The sequence below is a fragment of the Spizellomyces punctatus genome (assembly GCF_000182565.1).
Source record: "Spizellomyces punctatus DAOM BR117 chromosome Unknown supercont1.14, whole genome shotgun sequence".
NCBI lineage: Eukaryota > Fungi > Chytridiomycota > Chytridiomycetes > Spizellomycetales > Spizellomycetaceae > Spizellomyces > Spizellomyces punctatus.
In genome coordinates, this window is record NW_015971550.1 from 614,063 (window position 1) to 630,164 (window position 16,102).

General features: G+C 47.9%; 6 protein-coding genes across 6 annotated transcripts; 2 read left to right on the plus strand and 4 right to left on the minus strand.

Moving 5' to 3' along the window:
- Positions 1 to 252: 252 nt before the first annotated feature.
- SPPG_07186 (uncharacterized protein) lies at positions 253 to 2,929 on the plus strand (the record flags this gene model as incomplete). Its single annotated transcript, XM_016755359.1, has 1 exon — positions 253 to 2,929. One exon carries the CDS (start codon positions 253 to 255, stop codon positions 2,743 to 2,745), a length of 2,493 nt encoding a protein of 830 aa, XP_016605764.1. The 3' UTR covers positions 2,746 to 2,929.
- Positions 2,930 to 3,507: 578 nt separating this feature from the next.
- On the minus strand, positions 3,508 to 5,588 carry SPPG_09449 (uncharacterized protein; the record flags this gene model as incomplete). Its single annotated transcript, XM_016757615.1, has 6 exons — positions 3,508 to 3,954; positions 4,016 to 4,617; positions 4,677 to 4,896; positions 4,968 to 5,108; positions 5,174 to 5,231; positions 5,296 to 5,588. The coding sequence occupies 6 exons, from the start codon at positions 5,586 to 5,588 to the stop codon at positions 3,685 to 3,687; spliced, it is 1,584 nt and encodes a 527-aa protein (XP_016605765.1). The 3' UTR covers positions 3,508 to 3,684.
- Positions 5,589 to 5,628: 40 nt separating this feature from the next.
- SPPG_09450 (uncharacterized protein) lies at positions 5,629 to 8,223 on the minus strand. Its single transcript, XM_016757616.1, has 2 exons — positions 6,346 to 8,223; positions 5,629 to 6,254 (listed from the first exon to the last, which is right to left on the minus strand). The coding sequence occupies exons 1-2, from the start codon at positions 8,105 to 8,107 to the stop codon at positions 5,785 to 5,787; spliced, it is 2,232 nt and encodes a 743-aa protein (XP_016605766.1). The 5' UTR covers positions 8,108 to 8,223; the 3' UTR covers positions 5,629 to 5,784.
- Positions 8,224 to 9,274: 1,051 nt separating this feature from the next.
- On the minus strand, positions 9,275 to 10,864 carry SPPG_07189 (uncharacterized protein). The gene is made up of 2 exons (XM_016755360.1): positions 9,598 to 10,864; positions 9,275 to 9,532 (listed from the first exon to the last, which is right to left on the minus strand). Exons 1-2 carry the CDS (start codon positions 10,641 to 10,643, stop codon positions 9,400 to 9,402), a joined length of 1,179 nt encoding a protein of 392 aa, XP_016605767.1. The 5' UTR covers positions 10,644 to 10,864; the 3' UTR covers positions 9,275 to 9,399.
- Positions 10,865 to 11,084: 220 nt separating this feature from the next.
- On the minus strand, positions 11,085 to 12,546 carry SPPG_07190 (uncharacterized protein). Its single transcript, XM_016755361.1, has 2 exons — positions 11,561 to 12,546; positions 11,085 to 11,483 (listed from the first exon to the last, which is right to left on the minus strand). The coding sequence occupies exons 1-2, from the start codon at positions 12,340 to 12,342 to the stop codon at positions 11,453 to 11,455; spliced, it is 813 nt and encodes a 270-aa protein (XP_016605768.1). The 5' UTR covers positions 12,343 to 12,546; the 3' UTR covers positions 11,085 to 11,452.
- Positions 12,547 to 12,845: 299 nt separating this feature from the next.
- On the plus strand, positions 12,846 to 16,073 carry SPPG_07191 (UMP-CMP kinase; the record flags this gene model as incomplete). Its single annotated transcript, XM_016755362.1, has 15 exons — positions 12,846 to 13,070; positions 13,134 to 13,851; positions 13,923 to 14,071; positions 14,139 to 14,252; positions 14,322 to 14,513; positions 14,583 to 14,682; positions 14,750 to 14,764; positions 14,830 to 14,978; positions 15,047 to 15,116; positions 15,187 to 15,233; positions 15,286 to 15,477; positions 15,556 to 15,655; positions 15,721 to 15,735; positions 15,791 to 15,939; positions 16,002 to 16,073. Coding segments are annotated over exons 1-15 (2,169 nt in total), but the record flags the coding sequence as incomplete, so codon positions are not given.
- Positions 16,074 to 16,102: the final 29 nt, after the last annotated feature.

Below are 16,102 nucleotides of genomic sequence, written 5' to 3' on the forward strand. Positions count from 1 at the left end.
GCATGGTTTGACAGGCAAATGCTACTATTAATAGAGATAATGTCACTACTAATACGTTGAGAATTTCGACCGACCATTAATGTTATTCAATGCCTCTGACAGCTGCTGCCATAGATAGGCAGCTGCACAGGAGGAGAACCCGATACGTCTTCGGCTGCCATCGCTTCTTAGCGCATTAAGATGGCCCACATCCATATTCTTGAGCAACAGCACTCAAGTTATGTGAACGAATTTCTCTTAAATACACGCGGAATGCCTCCCTTGCCAGAGTGCACACCTGACCAAGACCCTCGCAAGGACTTGAACATTCACAGAACCTATCACGAGACATCGACATCGTTCACAACCCAGAGAGAATTCTTGCAGAACTGGATTGATCAATGTCGTTCATTGGCTAGAGGAGAACCTGCCTTTGTAGCAACGGAGTGCCGGGTTGGCAACGTCGGGAAGGTCAGATTCTTTGGTGTTTGTGATAAAACCACCCTATTGGCGTTGGGATACGTCTGTGAGCTGATTTTGACGGATCCGAAAGGGGAGGCTGCCGTCAGAACCTACTTTACCAATTATGGGACGGTGCTGAAGCGACATATGATGGCAATGGGAAAATCCAGCAAACGCAATGACACCCGCAGTGCCGGCTATTTTGGGGAAGGGGTCAAGGTGGCTATTAACCGACTAACTGCCGAGGGTGCCCGCGTGCGATATTTCACTGGATGGAATCTGTGGACCTTTGAGTACGACCAGGAAGATATTTTACAACTCAGGTTCCAACACCTTTCCAGCCCACAGGCCACTACCGCAATAGTTGATCTGCTGAACGATTCCGGAGTACGCTTTCCTCTACGGCGAAACTTCACGCTTCGGCCCATTGACACCGCCGACTATCTATTCCTGCATCGAGCCGCATACCCGAACATCCAAACCAATATTCTAAGGACTACGGACATCGAAGTGATTGTTGATGTTCCGGAATTATTCGGCAACTTGTACGTGAAAGACATCAAATGCATCGCAGATACAGACCTCCGCGTGAAAGGCCGTGTGGACGGGAAGAGTGTTGAGTGGGGATTTGCTGTGAATTATATCGGGCCACAGACGAACTACAATTTGTTAGGGTTGAGTCGGGACCGAAACACTCTGTATCCGGGCAAAATCCTACGCTTTGTTCCCGGTTTATTCAGTTCACTCGATACACTGATCTCGCCAAGCGATAAGCGCACGTTCGCTGCCTATCTATTAAAGATGTTGATGCAGCAGTCTCAAACATCTGGGGGGCTTTCCAACCAACTCCGCAACTCTAATGATAGAAAGGTCGACCAGATCTTTGCAGATTACATCTTTTTTGCCCTCGCATCGTCTGTTGCCATGCGTCCGCTAGTCGAAGACGATCTTCAGCACTTCTTTCCTTTCTTGAAATACGAGCAGGATGATGCGAAACAGGCAACTTATCTGGGAGCCTACGTCATTGAAGTTCCGCAAGATGTGTTCAACATCCTTGAACTCTCCAGATTTTATCAGAAGCTTACCCAATTATGGGACCGGAAGAAAGAGGAGGCAAAACGACAGCCTGACTATGACCTTTCGCCGATTGCCGCATTTGCAGATGATTTATGTAAAGCTATCTATTCATTCTTCCAAATCCCTCGTGAGGCCATCGCATTCAAGGCTTTCCCGATCAATCGCGAAAACCCGAACCAGACCGTTGTCATCGACGTCCCTGTTCCAAATCTTCCTAGCGGCAAGGGATATATCATTGACGGGAACTTATTAAATCGACCCGCTGCACACCGAATTCAACGTAAGCAGACTGGGGAGAAATGTGATAGGACTGATTGTATGTGTGTGCAGATGTGCGTTATTGATGCGTTGAAGGTGCTTCTGTCAAACGGAAACCGTTCCATGCAACGTAAACTGGAGAAAACGATGTTGAGGAGGAGTTTAGAGGGCTTCATGCAAAACTTGCCCCCCTCTGTTGCGCAAGAAGAGGAAGAGCAGCAGAAGATTGGAAGCGCCTTCAGTAATCCGAGGGAGCAAGAGACGAATCCTGGTGGCACCCCTTTGCGCTCATCCTCAACAGGCGAAGCGGGCAATCGCCGCCATACGGGTACCAAAACTCAACCTCCACCCGATATTGCGCAGGACACCGGTGATGAAGGCCCTCGTCTTCCTGTCAAGCCAACTGACTTGGAATCCTTGGCGAATGATATTGTAAGAGACGTCCAAGAATATGCGCGCAATGCCAGCTCTAGTGCCCCAGACTCTATCCTCCACGTCGCGAATCCAGTCAAGAAATGGAAACTGGTGACGTGTGACGGATGTCCTTGTTTGAACCTCGTAAAAGTTCACAATCTCTACATCGACGCCAATACCACTTCCCCACCCGGAGCAGAAATTCTTAACCTTCGTGATGTCTTCTGGGACCTCGTTCTCGCACCTCTGGCAAATCTCTTCAAATATCCGAAAACCAAGGTGCACATATTTTGGGAAGGTAAGGGTTTGATAGCGTTCAACAAAGGCGGAATCCTCTACTACAACCTTCGATATTTTGATGTGCTGCACCGGAAGAGAGTCGAGTCGTATGAGATTCCGGAGGTTTTGATGTGGTGGTTCGTCATATTTGCCCATGAATGCGCACACAATGTAGCATCCGGACATGACAAAGAACACGAATGGGCAGAGGAGATTCTGATTCAGAAACATTTATCAGATTTGATGGAGTTATGTACGACGTACAAGAACTATTAACAAGAACTATTAACTATTTTGCGTTGGTGGTAGGCAATACCATTAGAGCGGGCGTATCAGATTGTATCAGGGATTTGTAGTGTGCTAATGTATATAGGTTATCACCCCAATCGTACAAGTTGGTTATTTGAATTATTGATTTATTTGACATCTTTTGAAAAGTGAAACGGAATTAGAAACTGTCTGCATGAAAACAATAATGCAAATGCATTCTGCTAGTTGGAAATAGGTTTGTTAGGTAGCCTGTCAATCGCGTACGGATTTCCTTCATCAAATGGTATGCTAAATATCATGTCGAAATCGAGCATTTTATTTAGGCATTGACTTGGGATCACCATCTTTTGGCAAGAACCCTTTTGGCATCATAGTTTATCTGACATGGTGCATCATGATAATCCTACTCCTCAGCTATCGTGATGTCCATCTTTCAGAATCCCCTGCTATTAACTGTAATATCTGCCTACTTTAGACGTTACCATGAAGGATGGTTAGAATATTTGTTCAGAATGGATCCACAGATATCAACCTTGCTGTAGCAATGATATAGCATAATAATGTGCCATCTCTGACACTTGCAAAATACGGTAATGGCCTCAATCCCACATTAGAACTGCCATTGTAGCGGTTAAGCAAGTTGGAGTGCGTAATAGTACCAGCAATTGTCGGCTGCGTTTCTGGCCAATTAGCCAAATCCCTTGTTGCGCTTTAAGGACGAGAATGAACATACTAATCGACGTGAGTCAAGTAGAACTTTCGATCGTTACAAAGAATCATATTCACCTCCTGAACCCAACTGAATCCGAGTACTTGCAAGGAAAATAACAAATGCAATGTTGCAATTTGACCATTAAGGATATCAATACGACATATCGCCCGCCTCTCATACATGCTCCTAGTTTCATATATACACCATCTAATGCAATCGCTATCGCCGTGCTACTACGCTTGATCATTTTGAAACGCTCGCTTTATCCAGGCCAATTCCACAGCTTCGTACCCGGCCGCCCGGTTCAATCCTAGTATTATATCTACCTCTCTTGTGGTCACGACAGAATCACACTGTGCTGTCGGGCATTTTACAATATCCTTGGTTCTCATACTTTCGACTATGCGTTTCCTGAAGCATTTCGTGCATATCGTGTGCTTGCAAGTCAATATGATTCCCTCTCCGCGTTGGCAGGCTACCCGGCAATCACAACAGTCGAATCCCTAGTGAAACAATGTGAATGAGCAGAGGATTCAAATGTAGATGAACATCCTCTCAACGTACAGCCAAACACAATTTTAAATCTCTGGCAAGCCTAACGGCCTCCCGATCATTCGTCATCCACTTCGTGTTCATCTGTTTCCGCTCACAGAAGCGCTTATATTTTTCATGGAGATCATCACCGCTTGACCTGTTGGACGTTGCGGACGGAGGAGTAGACCGGCGCGGCTGACCAACTGAGGACCCACCAGAACTGGAGGAGGATGGGCCTGATTCAGACAATACATTTTTGTTCCAACGTGATCGCCGCGGAGAACGCATCCGATGGGAACTGTCGCTTGAACCAGATGCAGGCGTGCTTGCACTGCCTACCAAGCCCACTGTTTGATCAAAGCGTGAAGCCAGATCCGTGAGCCACGGGGAGCGACCTCCTCTGTTCCCTGATCTTGCGTTTGCGCCGTCTGCGTTTGTTGTGTCCGGTGCATCAAAGGAGAAACCTGTTGAAAGACCGCTTCCGAACGTGAAGGTCGCCGGAGGTTCTTGTGGGGGAGGTACTGGTGGTTCACTTGGTGCGAATCTCCCACGCGGGCGGGCGATACGCCTTCGAGTCGGACTGGAAGGAGGGTTGTTACCTGTGGTTCCGTTCGTTGGATTGGTAGAGTGCCCTTATGATACACGAAAATGAGCACCTTTTGCGGACCGGCAAATAGCGTGCACTTCTCACCTTGCTCTGAAGTCGAAACATCACTGTCATGGTCTCCATCCCTCGGGCTCAACATAGAGACGCCAAGCCTGCGCCCATCGCTAAAAATGACCTTGTCTGAAGGTTGAAAGCGAGGACGTTGAGTATCTGGCCCCGAGTTTCTGGACGATTCAAAGCGCGAACGCTGCGAGCCTGACGCCTGGTTCCCTGGGATTTGAGGACCAGGTCGACCTGCTATGACCTGAAAACCAGATACAAGTTGTGGTTCCTTAATACGCACTATTGGGTTACCCGTCACATCAAAATGCTTACATTGGTCAAGTCCAAAACTCCATCCCTGGACCTCACAGGTAGAGATGGAGACGACCCACTTGGCGTTTCTGCAATATGACCTCGCAGGTGATCAGCGAGATCTTGGACCTTGAGGCATGGGGATAATTCACGCACGGCAACCTTGAAAAATATGAGACTTGAGCCACTGCGGTATTCTCTACCGTTTGGTGTACCCAGCGTCGTACCTTTCTTGCGCATAACGGGCACTTTTGATAGCGTCGTAGCGACTGTTCAATGCAAGTCCTGCGCACGAAACCAGGAAAGCTATGATTGACAGTTGCTAGCCAGAGCAGATAGAGTGACATACCGGCAATACATATGATCACACGGCGTTCTTCTCACGTCGCGATACAGCTCAAAACAGATGCTGCACTGGAGCTCGTTTGTTATGGTTTCGATGAGCTTGGCGGCCCCGGTACTCTTGTCATGATTGTTAGGATGAACGCAATTTGATTGTGGACTCGTGTTCTGTGGTCCAGCTGCGGGGTCCTTTCCTTTAGACCTCCTTGGGTTGGCCAAGATGCGAGCCATGATCGCAGGCACGCCAGATTGATAATGGTTGACAGGTTTCACCAGATGGTGCGCAGCATTGATCGACATTACGTAATCAAAGCGTTGCATTTTCGAAAAACGCCCTGGTGCAAATAGCTGACGACAATTGGTCCGGTTTGAATAGATGCATACTCAAATGAGTGACTACATTTACGGCTTCAGAATGTGCTTGTCAGCCAACCTAAGTACAATGTGATGATACAGCTATATAACACGTCCTATCGTCCTACGCAACCCGCTGTGATCAGGAGGCGACGATCGAACAGACTGTTGCAGAATGCTCATGCGAGCCACATGTTTCGCATGTATGAAGGAAGCGGCACTGACTGCCGTTTCTACAGTATCCTTTGTTATTATTCCAATAGTGGCATGTTCTTCCGTTTTGCGGAACAGCATTGATGGCAGGCACGCTTTGCTTAAACTTGCGTGGTGTGGTTTCTTGCAATTGAATTTTGAACTTCTTGTTCCGACCTTCGCGTTCGCCAGTTTCCCCTTCATATCGGCCACGCTTGCGATGACTACCTACGTCCATTGTCGCACTGTCAGACGTATGCTGCCGCGAACGGGGTGCGGGACTTCGTCGCCCGGCTGCAAAGCTCTCTTCCGGGTACGCGATCGGTGGAGGGACTGACCGATTCACATAACGGGTTACAACTACCGGACAATCTAAGCTGGGATGGGCACCGCCGCAATTTATGCATCGGTGAACTCGTTCTGAGTAATGATGGGGTTAGTGTTATTGTCCGAGTTTATTTAGGCATCACATTCAACCATGATGTGTTGAGACAATGATCATTACACGTACTGCAGGTATCAAAGCCACAAAGTCCACTCGAGTTCCAGTTTTGACAAAAGTCCGTATACTTCCTGCCCGGCATTTCTGGCTTGACCTTGTCTTTATGAGGACACTCGAACATTCCATGGTCTCCATGACAAATCATACAGACATTCAAACGAGGGCACCGGCTTAGGTCGCAATGACTTTTGTTCCAGTGAAGACAGATTTGTGCCTTCCTGTCACACTCCACAAAGGTATGGGCAGACGAGCCGCAATAAGCGCATTGATGCAAATGGTAACAATTGCGATGAATGCAGTTGCCACGATTCCAATGTAGGCATACACGTTGTCGTTTTCCAGATGCGAGCAAATAGGGATTTGCACTAGTCCTCTCGGGACTACGGGACTTTTCCGTACGCCTGTTGTCGTTGCCTCGTGTTGGTGTTACAGCGCGTGATTCTGACAAGGCCTGCTTCGAAGAATCAGTATCTCTCTCTATAATCGAAATTACGACAGGCCTCTCGTCAGTACGGCTTTCACCCTGCGGCTCAGAGCCTAATCTTCTAGGAGTCTGGGATATGCTTTCGAAAAGCTTTTGCACAGCATCTTCAAGAGGTGCCTCTGGTGCCGTCTCAATTTCCGAAATCGGGGACCATCTGCTCTCAACAGCAGCTCCCTTGTTTTTCAAGATGGGTAACATCGCGCGATTAGAAGCATTTCCCTCAGTCTGCATCGCAATTTCATTACTAGACAAAGGGGGTTTGCTTGTATCAAGCACATTTGAGTTGAGGGTGGACATCAACTGGTTTGGAATGCCTGTATGTTTTTCAAGGCTGGATATCCCAAGGGGTTGAACTCCCGCATTTTGACCAATTTGGACATATTTCAATCGAGCCAGTAGGTCAGCACGCTTTGTTGCGGCTTCAGCTTTCATTTCACCCAACTGTTGCTTCGACATTGCCAATTTTAGGGAAAGCTGATTCCTTGCTCCGTCTACACGCTGCTTGTGGGCTTCTTTTTCGACTAGTTCTTTTTGCAAGTTCATAATGCGCGCTCGTAGAGAATCACATTCGTTAGCCAATCTCGCAATTTCAGCTTGATGCTGATAGGAGGCATTCATGTCTTCAATGAACTGATTTTCGACTAGATCCACTTTCTCCGAGTGCTCAAGTATCTCCAACTGTAATTGATAAAGCTCTCGCTGTTTAATTTCATCGTTCGCATTATGGATAGCGGCAGCGGTGCGACCAAGCAGCCCGGATCCCTCTGGTCTGCAGGTGACCGGTTCTTCATTGTTACGTAAGGACACTCGTCCATTATCCACAGCTGCAAACAGTTTATCGCCTGCCTGTACAGTTGAACTTGCTGGTACAGACTCCAGTACACTTTGCATTTCACTTATGGGAGATCTCCCAACCGGCTTCGCGGTGGCGAAACGTGCCCATATGTTCAGCAAGGCAGGAAAGGATGCAGCTGCGGTCTGAATATTTGTGGGCACCATATCAGACGCACCATTAGATCCTCCACTTGGTGAACCCATTCCGATATCATCTACTTCTGCCAAGCCGTTCAGGGGAGTTCTTATTCCGGCGGTAACGGGCTCATCGGCATGTACTCCCAGCATTTCGTATGACAAGGAGCGTGGGCTTGGTTCACAGTTGATGTCGCCTATACGAGATGTTGGGGGGCTTTCTGGTTCTTTTTTGGGTGTTACCCAATATGTGCCATTGCTCACCGTCTCATAGGTCGGTAGACGGTGCACTGCAGGAGTTGAGACTGGACGCTCCATAACAAAATGGATGGGTATCTGTAAGTCCGGAGGAACACAAGGTCGAAGGCTCAAGAATTAACAGTCCAGACTTGCAAAATCAAAACACCTTCAAAAGCCAAATGCTACCTGATCACCGCAGATGGTTTCATCGCAAAAAGTTGTGCCATCGTCCACAGCAGAGTAATATCACGTGACTACGATCACTTCATGTAATCCAGCAGGTAAGCAGGTCTCATTGTGCAAGTCAACTACTTTTGACTTTAGTACTTTACGACATGTATTCATTTAAACAGCAATTTGCAAAAGGCAATAAATGCAAACAATAAGCTCGCCTACGATTCACTTGCATCCCTCACTTGCGATTCAAGCTCCCACGACACAATCAACGTTCTCATTTTTCTGATATTTTGTGAATCTTGACCTGGTTCACTCAACGGTCATATCATCTTTTGCAGAACCATCAGCATCTTCATTGAAATCGTTCGTTTGCATCCATGCGCGCTCTCCCCATTTTACACACTGTTCACATGTCGGAAGTACTTCCCGTCTCTGCACTTTTGAGAAGGAGCTTTTGAGCAGGATCCTGTAACAGCACTTGCATCGGAGATGAGTCTCAGGGGTTGCGGTACAGTCGATGCAAGCGTGATTGTGATGCCTGTTCTTGAGACGATCCTTGAAGGGGAACCAAGGACCAGGCGGCGAGGTGCAATGCATGGCTTGTTCTTCGGGCGAGAATCTAGGTGATTGGGTGAGAGTTGAAACATTGCCTAACTATGCAAGTTAGGCGTACCTCGACTGTGGAAGTTGTTTTCGGCAGATATGGCAGAAGAGGCTTTTGGCAATGTTCGCCCGCCGAACGTTCATCATTTCTTGTTCAGCAATGTCGTAGGTTTCTGGTATGTCAAAATGTTAGCGTCGGTTGCGGTGCGAATCATTGGAACAGAATATACCATAGCTCATATCATCCCACCAGGATGGTCCGGTTTTTTCTTGGCTGTCCGACATTATGTTTAATTCGCAAAAATGTGTAGTGCGAAATGGAAGAAGCTTCGCCAACAGAAAGGCTGTCAGTCAGTTAACCCACATGACACGTGACATGACTACAGGCAACCAGGACGATAACGACGCTTGGAGTCAAACGACATGTCCTGCGCAGTCACAGAAAAGCAAAAGAAAGTACAGGACTGAGGGCCATTGGTACGCAATATCTATTATATATTCCAAACAGTAGCCATAGGATAAAACTGCATATAAATCTCATTAAGTATGGATGATCCCGCAGTCATCTCCAAGTATATACCAGCGGTCGACTATGATTCCAAGCGCTCTTCATCTCCCCGTCCCGAAATGCTTGCTTCACGTTCTACCAAACTTCCACATCGTCCCTCAACTTTCAAGCACCAATTTCGGTGGGCAATCCATGACGCGCGCTGGCATTGTTTGCTATCACAAACAAGATTGCTAATGAGATGGAGAAATCTCTGAGAAAAAAGTAGTCTCAGACATACCTGCAATACACAACCCTTCTACACCGTGAGCATTTTAGAAATTCTCTTTCGATTTTTTCTACGCGCCCACAGGCGTTTTCGAATCTCTTTTCCGGTCCAAAGTTGCCGCATCTTCGAAAGGGCTGACATCCGTCGGATCTTTTGAACGCGTTTCTCATGCATATGATTGCCCATCGTCGAATCTCTGGATTATATTGGGGACCGGTAAAGTGTTCCGTAAGTGCAAAAATATTGGGTGTGCTGCCATGGAGGTGTGCCCGGAGACTGGCGTATTTCGAGAGGTATGCAGTCAGCTTCAAGGCTGGCAGAAGCGTAGGATGTGTGGAGGCAGGTACAAGAGGAGTCGTGATTGAACTTGTCGTCGTCGTCGTCGTCGTCGTCGTTGTTGTTGATGTTGTCTGTTCTATATCTGCGGTGCTTGAGAGATTGGGACTCGGAAGACCAAGTAATGTCCCGTTGGAGTTATCTGGTGGAAGGGAATCTGCTGTAGTTGCGGATAGTTCGGGTTGCAACGATTGTGGGTACGTGGTAGGCATGTTGGGCGAACCATCCTGTGATTCAACGGCCATGGCAGCCGCCGCCAGTGGAGAAAGGACATCCTGACCGTCCGCAGTCGTCTTTAGCGCAGGACCTTTCCCGCCTCCCGCCGCAAAGGCGCCGCTCAAAACAACAATCAAGACCGGGATCACCTTGGCCTCCACCAAACGTCGCCGCAGTCGCTGATTTCCACGGACAGCAACGTTGCTCAGACAGCACACTCCGGCCACAATGCACACTCCCCATTGCTGTGCTCGCGCTCCTTTGGCCACACTGACTTTCTGTACTCCTTTCAGCACAATCCTCACCAGACACTCTAGCCCGCCGTCGACAGCCAGTACCTGCGCTATTCTTGCATGTGTGCACGTCAAGTACGTCAAGTTCAGCAGGCTGTGTGAAAGGGCAAGTGGGTCTGTACACGTCAATGCGCGTTTGTCATAGTGGTTGGGTGTCAGAGTTATGGCTCCTGTTGACGGGTGTAGGGAGGAAAAGTTGGACTGTCGAACCATTGTCTTTCTAGGTAGGAGATGGGAAGGAGGAGGAGTGCTTGAAATGGACACTTTTCTTCGCGCTAGCTGGCCCGACCCCTCCAAAATATAAAGGACTGCGCGCGTTGTGTGTGCTCGGGTGTGCTGTGTCTGGGCTGGTTTCGTTTATAAACTCGTCGATGCGCAGTAACAAGTCAAAGCAGTTGTCTCGCCCCGATATTTTCTTCTTTTCTATTTCGACCCTTCTCCTTCCGCCAAACGACGTCAACAAAATCAAAGTTCAAATAGTGTCGTCACTTGTTTATTTTTTTTTTTTTGCTTGTGCTGCGCTCTCTCCTTTTTAGCTGGTTTGCATTTTCAACTTGAATGTGTGCTCCCTTGTCGCCAACTCTTGAAACCACGGCGTGCAAAACAAACGGGCCGTGACCAACAAATCACACTCAAGGCCCAAACGAACACACACACAGCAGCAGCAAAAACCTAGAGATTGCTTTCAAAACGGCCAGGAAACCGAGCATTTCGAAAACGTTTTTTTCTTTTTTTTCTTTGTTATTTTATATGTCTGTTTTTTTTGTTTTTTGATATCTCCCAAAACATAAACTTGATCATCTTCCCCCGGCCCATCCAAATCCATTCCAGCCATTGAAATCTACTGAATTTTTATTTCTTGTTTTTTGCGTACATAAATCTAAGAGCAACTTCTAAACAGTAAACACAAAGCGGCCCGCGCTCCAGGTACACTGAAGTTTCTAAGTGTAAAAACTCGCCCGAGTGAAAGGGACGGGAGCGAAAGTTTCATAGAAGAACACCGAGCCCCAACTGTTGATATTTCAAGGAATCGGTTGGCCAACAAAGTTGCCGCTGTCAAAGCAAGAAAAAAGGATTAAAAACTTGGTATCCCTTATTAATAACGCAGGAGACATGTCAAAAAAACTCACGCAGGAAAGTACTCGCAGACAACAAATGAAAGCTTTTGGCCAGTTCCGTCATTCACACCGAGGGCACAACCCAATTCCTTTGTCGTGCCCCATACAACTTGAGAGTAATGTCCATAGGCGTGAAAGTCGCCATCGCCAATCAGCCCACTTTTGGGCATTAAGCTCTTTTCATCGTACCAACTCTGAACGGCAGGTCCGCACGCCTGATTCTCGTCGCCACTTGTTGAAGAGGCAAAAAGATTTTCACCAAAGGGACCTCCCGAATGTTCAAGATCAAATTTGCCAGAGGCCGCAAGCGTGTTGGCCCAGTTCTGAGCATGTGCAGCAGCCTTGGCTGACCACACGAGAGCGCCCTTGCCATCTTGAGCACGAAGGCGGTTGTGAGTGGCGAGACAATCATCCTGGAATGAGCCCTTTGGGACCGGTTTGGGCTCTGGCTTTGGAATAGGAGTCGGCGTGGGTTCGGGTTTGGGTTTGGGTACGGTGGGTACGGACACGAACTTGGCCGGTTCCGGTTTAGGTGTAGAAATAGGTTTTGGCGAATCGACGGGTTTCGGAGCGGGAAGCGCAGGTGTCGGCACGACTTTGGGCAGTTCCACATATGAAGGAGGTTCTGGCGTCGCTGTGGGAAAGACTGCGGCTGTTGATGTGACCCGCTTCTTGCAGTTTCCCTCGTGACGTGCAGCGAGCCGGCGCCTGCACTTTAGACCCGCAGCGGATACAGAGTCCGTCGCACTGAGAGCCGCGACGGCGATAACCATGATACTTGCCAACTTGACCATAATGAGAGAGGGCGACCTGCGCTTTACGTTCTATGTAATTCTATATATATAATACAGACGCACAAACACGGCAGTGCAAAGACCAGCTTGCAATCCGAAAGTGTTGAAATGAGGAGGAACACGTTGGGGGGGAGGAAGCGGAGGTGCTGGCACTTTAATACCCATTTTTTTCCCTTCCTTCTTTTTACGCCTGCCGTTTTTTTTGCAAGTCGGCTGGTCGCACGGATGAGCCGCTCACTAGCGCAAAAAATTACAATTTTTAAGTTTTCGGACAAACGGTACGGCTTACATAAGCATGTCGGACGGCCAATTCCGCTTGTGCGCATTGTAGTTGCCATGTCGTTGTGCATGGGCATTTTGTTTGTCAGTGCATGTGCTGCACTTGTTCGAGATGGGGGTTTGTAGGTCGATCGGTTAAGGGAGCTGGCGGCGTCAGCATTCTATTGTTCCCCTTTGGCAATAAAGGATCATTTCCCGTAGATACCCTCCATATTCCTTTGCCAATTAAATGTCATGACACTATATTCGTAACATTCCTTGAATGGCCGAGTTTCTGTCCTGTATCATAGTGTGATTTTTTACTCATTGTGCCGGGAGACCTTGGACCACATACACATCTTTTGGATTCTCTGGACAAGAACATGAGCAGAAATCAACCTTTTCCACCAGATCCACATTTGGATGCAACAACATACTTTGAGCGAAATCACATTAATCAGATTTTAGAGGTCGGTGTTTGGCTCAAAAGTCCTTTGTTTTTGGGTGTCCATTGACACACAGTTTGTTTAAAGAGTATCGTGACGGGCCTGACCTTTACCAGGCCGGATGATCCACTTGCTTACATTGAAGACTGCGTGCATCGTATCCGCCTGGGGGATCTGCCTGGTGGAAAGGCAAAACTAAAGTGGGACATTTTCATTCCATCATCAACGTCGACTTCAACTCAACGTAAAGAATTGCCCGGACGACAGCCAGAGCAAAGAAAATCTAAAGCGGTTGTTCCTCCCCTGCGAAAGAAACCGCCAGCCCCTCATACATTACCTCCTATGCAGCAGCAGTTCAGTCCAGTCGTGAGTGGGCCTGGGATCTTGCTGGATGTGTCATCCAAACCGCTCTTGCGAAGGAATGACAGTGGCGCCCGGGACACCGACGCTCGGCCAATCAAATCAGCCACAAAAAGGGTAGAAGAACGTAGTTTGGAACCAGAGTCGCCCCAGTCACCTCTTCCCAGTGGCACTGAGCCGATGACGACCCAAAGTCGTCCAGCAACAAGGACACTGGGAGGTCCAACACCTTTGCCTCCTATCAAAGCTGCCAACATCGCAGACGTACCTACACTAGACCAGCAAGTGCCAGTGCAGAGCGTTTCGACGTCGAGTGCACCTGAGCCCGTGCAAGTAAAGGAATCTGGGGAGGAAATCACTCAGACCTTGGCGGTTCCTGAAAGAAAACAAGTGTTGGGCAAGGCTTGGGATAACATTGTGTTTGTATTGGGAGGCCCTGGATGCGGTATGTGGTCTTGTACTCTACCAGATATTTTCACGCAGCTGCGAAACTCAATCTGGAATTTACTGCCCCAGGAAAGGGAACGCAATGCGCACAGATTGCAAAGGACTTTAACTACACTCATCTTTCCGCCGGGGATCTTCTCCGCGCTGAAGTCGCCACTGGCTCCGATCTTGGTAGAGAGCTGGACTTGATGATGCGCGAGGGAAGGATTGTACCCATGGTATTCATTACAAAATGTCTTGCAGTTTTGTGTCCTGTGGTCAATCTCTCACACTCTAATACGCCAGCATGTCACGGTCCGACTCCTTCGTGAAGCCATGGAAAGAGCAGAGGCGTCAGAAGGATTTCTCATTGACGGGTTTCCGCGACAACTTGACCAGGCGACGGCTTTCGAAGAAGAGGTGCATATACTGGTCTCAATTCTTGACTGCAGATTGTTTGCTCACAGCATACTATTCTTCGAAATGCAGATTCGACCATGTAAATTCGTCTTGTACTTTGAGTGCTCTGAAGAGCAGCTCGAAAAGCGTTTACTGAAGCGTGGCGAGACAAGCGGACGAGCAGATGACAACATTGAAACTATCAAGAAGAGGTTCAGAACATTTATTGAAACATCGTTGCCTGTTATCCAAGATTTTGAAAGAAAAGGAAAGTGCATAAAGGTAAAAATGTGTTCAGTCACGGGTGTGTCTGACATTATCCGTACTGACATTTGTTGCGTGAGAATGTAGATATCGTCTGAACCACCTGTCGATGAAGTTTACAATACGGTGAGAAAACATTTTGAAGAACCGCTGCCTTTGAACCATCCAAATGTCGTGTTCGTGCTCGGTAAGATATGTGCCTTGGCTTGTGCGGACGAAATTGATAGACTAATTGAGCTGAACTCACCATCAAGGCGGCCCCGGATCTGGTATGTCATCGAGTTACTAGTGCTCCCACATGCATATGTTTACCATGCTCTGCTCGTCTGCGAAGGCAAAGGCACACAATGTGTGCGGTTAGCGGAAGAATTCGGACTTACGCATCTGTCTACCGGTGATCTTCTTCGGGCAGAAATTGGAAAAGCATCGGCGATCGGCAGAGAGGTTGAAGGAATCATGAAGGAGGGCAAGATGGTTCCGATGGTCGGTGACAAACTTTAGGAAGTCACTCGCCTCTATGTGTGGTACTCACAGGCTGAACGTTTTGGCAGCGCGTTATCATGCAGCTGCTTCGAAGTGCAATGGAGGGAAAGGGCCTAGATACACACGGATTCCTCATTGGTAATGTACCGAGATGCTGAGAGTAATGCCACATTGATGAAGTCCCCAAACCTAACAAGGATCCATATAGATGGATTTCCGCGCGCCATGTCGCAAGCCCATGAATTCGAAAAATCAGTATGTAAAATGCTTGGTGTTCGTGAGGCCCGTTGCTAACGATTTTCCCAAGATCGGGCCGTGTCGCAAAGTCTTGTTTTTCAACTGCTCTCTTCCAGTGTTGGAGCAGCGACTTTTGGAGCGTGGAAAGACTAGCGGGCGAGTAGATGACAATTTGGAGACGATACGGAAACGCTTCCAAACATTCCAGGACGAGAGTGTGGAGGTCATAAATTGGTTTAAAGCCAAAGGCAAGGTCATAGAGGTATGTGTCGCTTGGCATTATGACAGCTTGTATTGTGGGTGAATCTAAGTCCTCACTGATGACGGATAAAACAATCAGATTTCCTCTGAGCGAGCCATTGATGAAGTGTATCAAGAAGCCAGAAAGGTGTTCATCTTGCCAGAGCCATTGAATCACCCCAACGTCGTGTTTATTCTGGGTGAGTCCTTATCTCTTAGTGTTACAGCTCCCTCAACTTCTAATGTTTTGTGCGTCCAATCGAAGGTGGCCCTGGGTCAGGTTAGTATCCCTGGCCATAGAACACACTATCTGCAAGTCGTCTTACCTTGACTAGGCAAAGGCACACAATGCTCTCGCCTGGCTAACGACTACCAGCTGAAACATATCTCCACCGGTGATTTATTGCGAAATGAGGTCGCTAAGGGTTCTGAAATTGGTCAATTTGTGCAGAAAATCATGATCGAGGGGGGAATGGTTCCAATGGTATGAAACTGACGTCAGATGTCTATACAGAGCATCTACCTAAACCTCATTTTTTCTTATAGAACGTAATGATGGGTCTGCTAGTCCAAGAGATAGAAGAAAACTTTGAAGCCAAAGGATTTCTTATAGGTGAGGATGTGACAGCTTTTGTTAAACGTCCAGT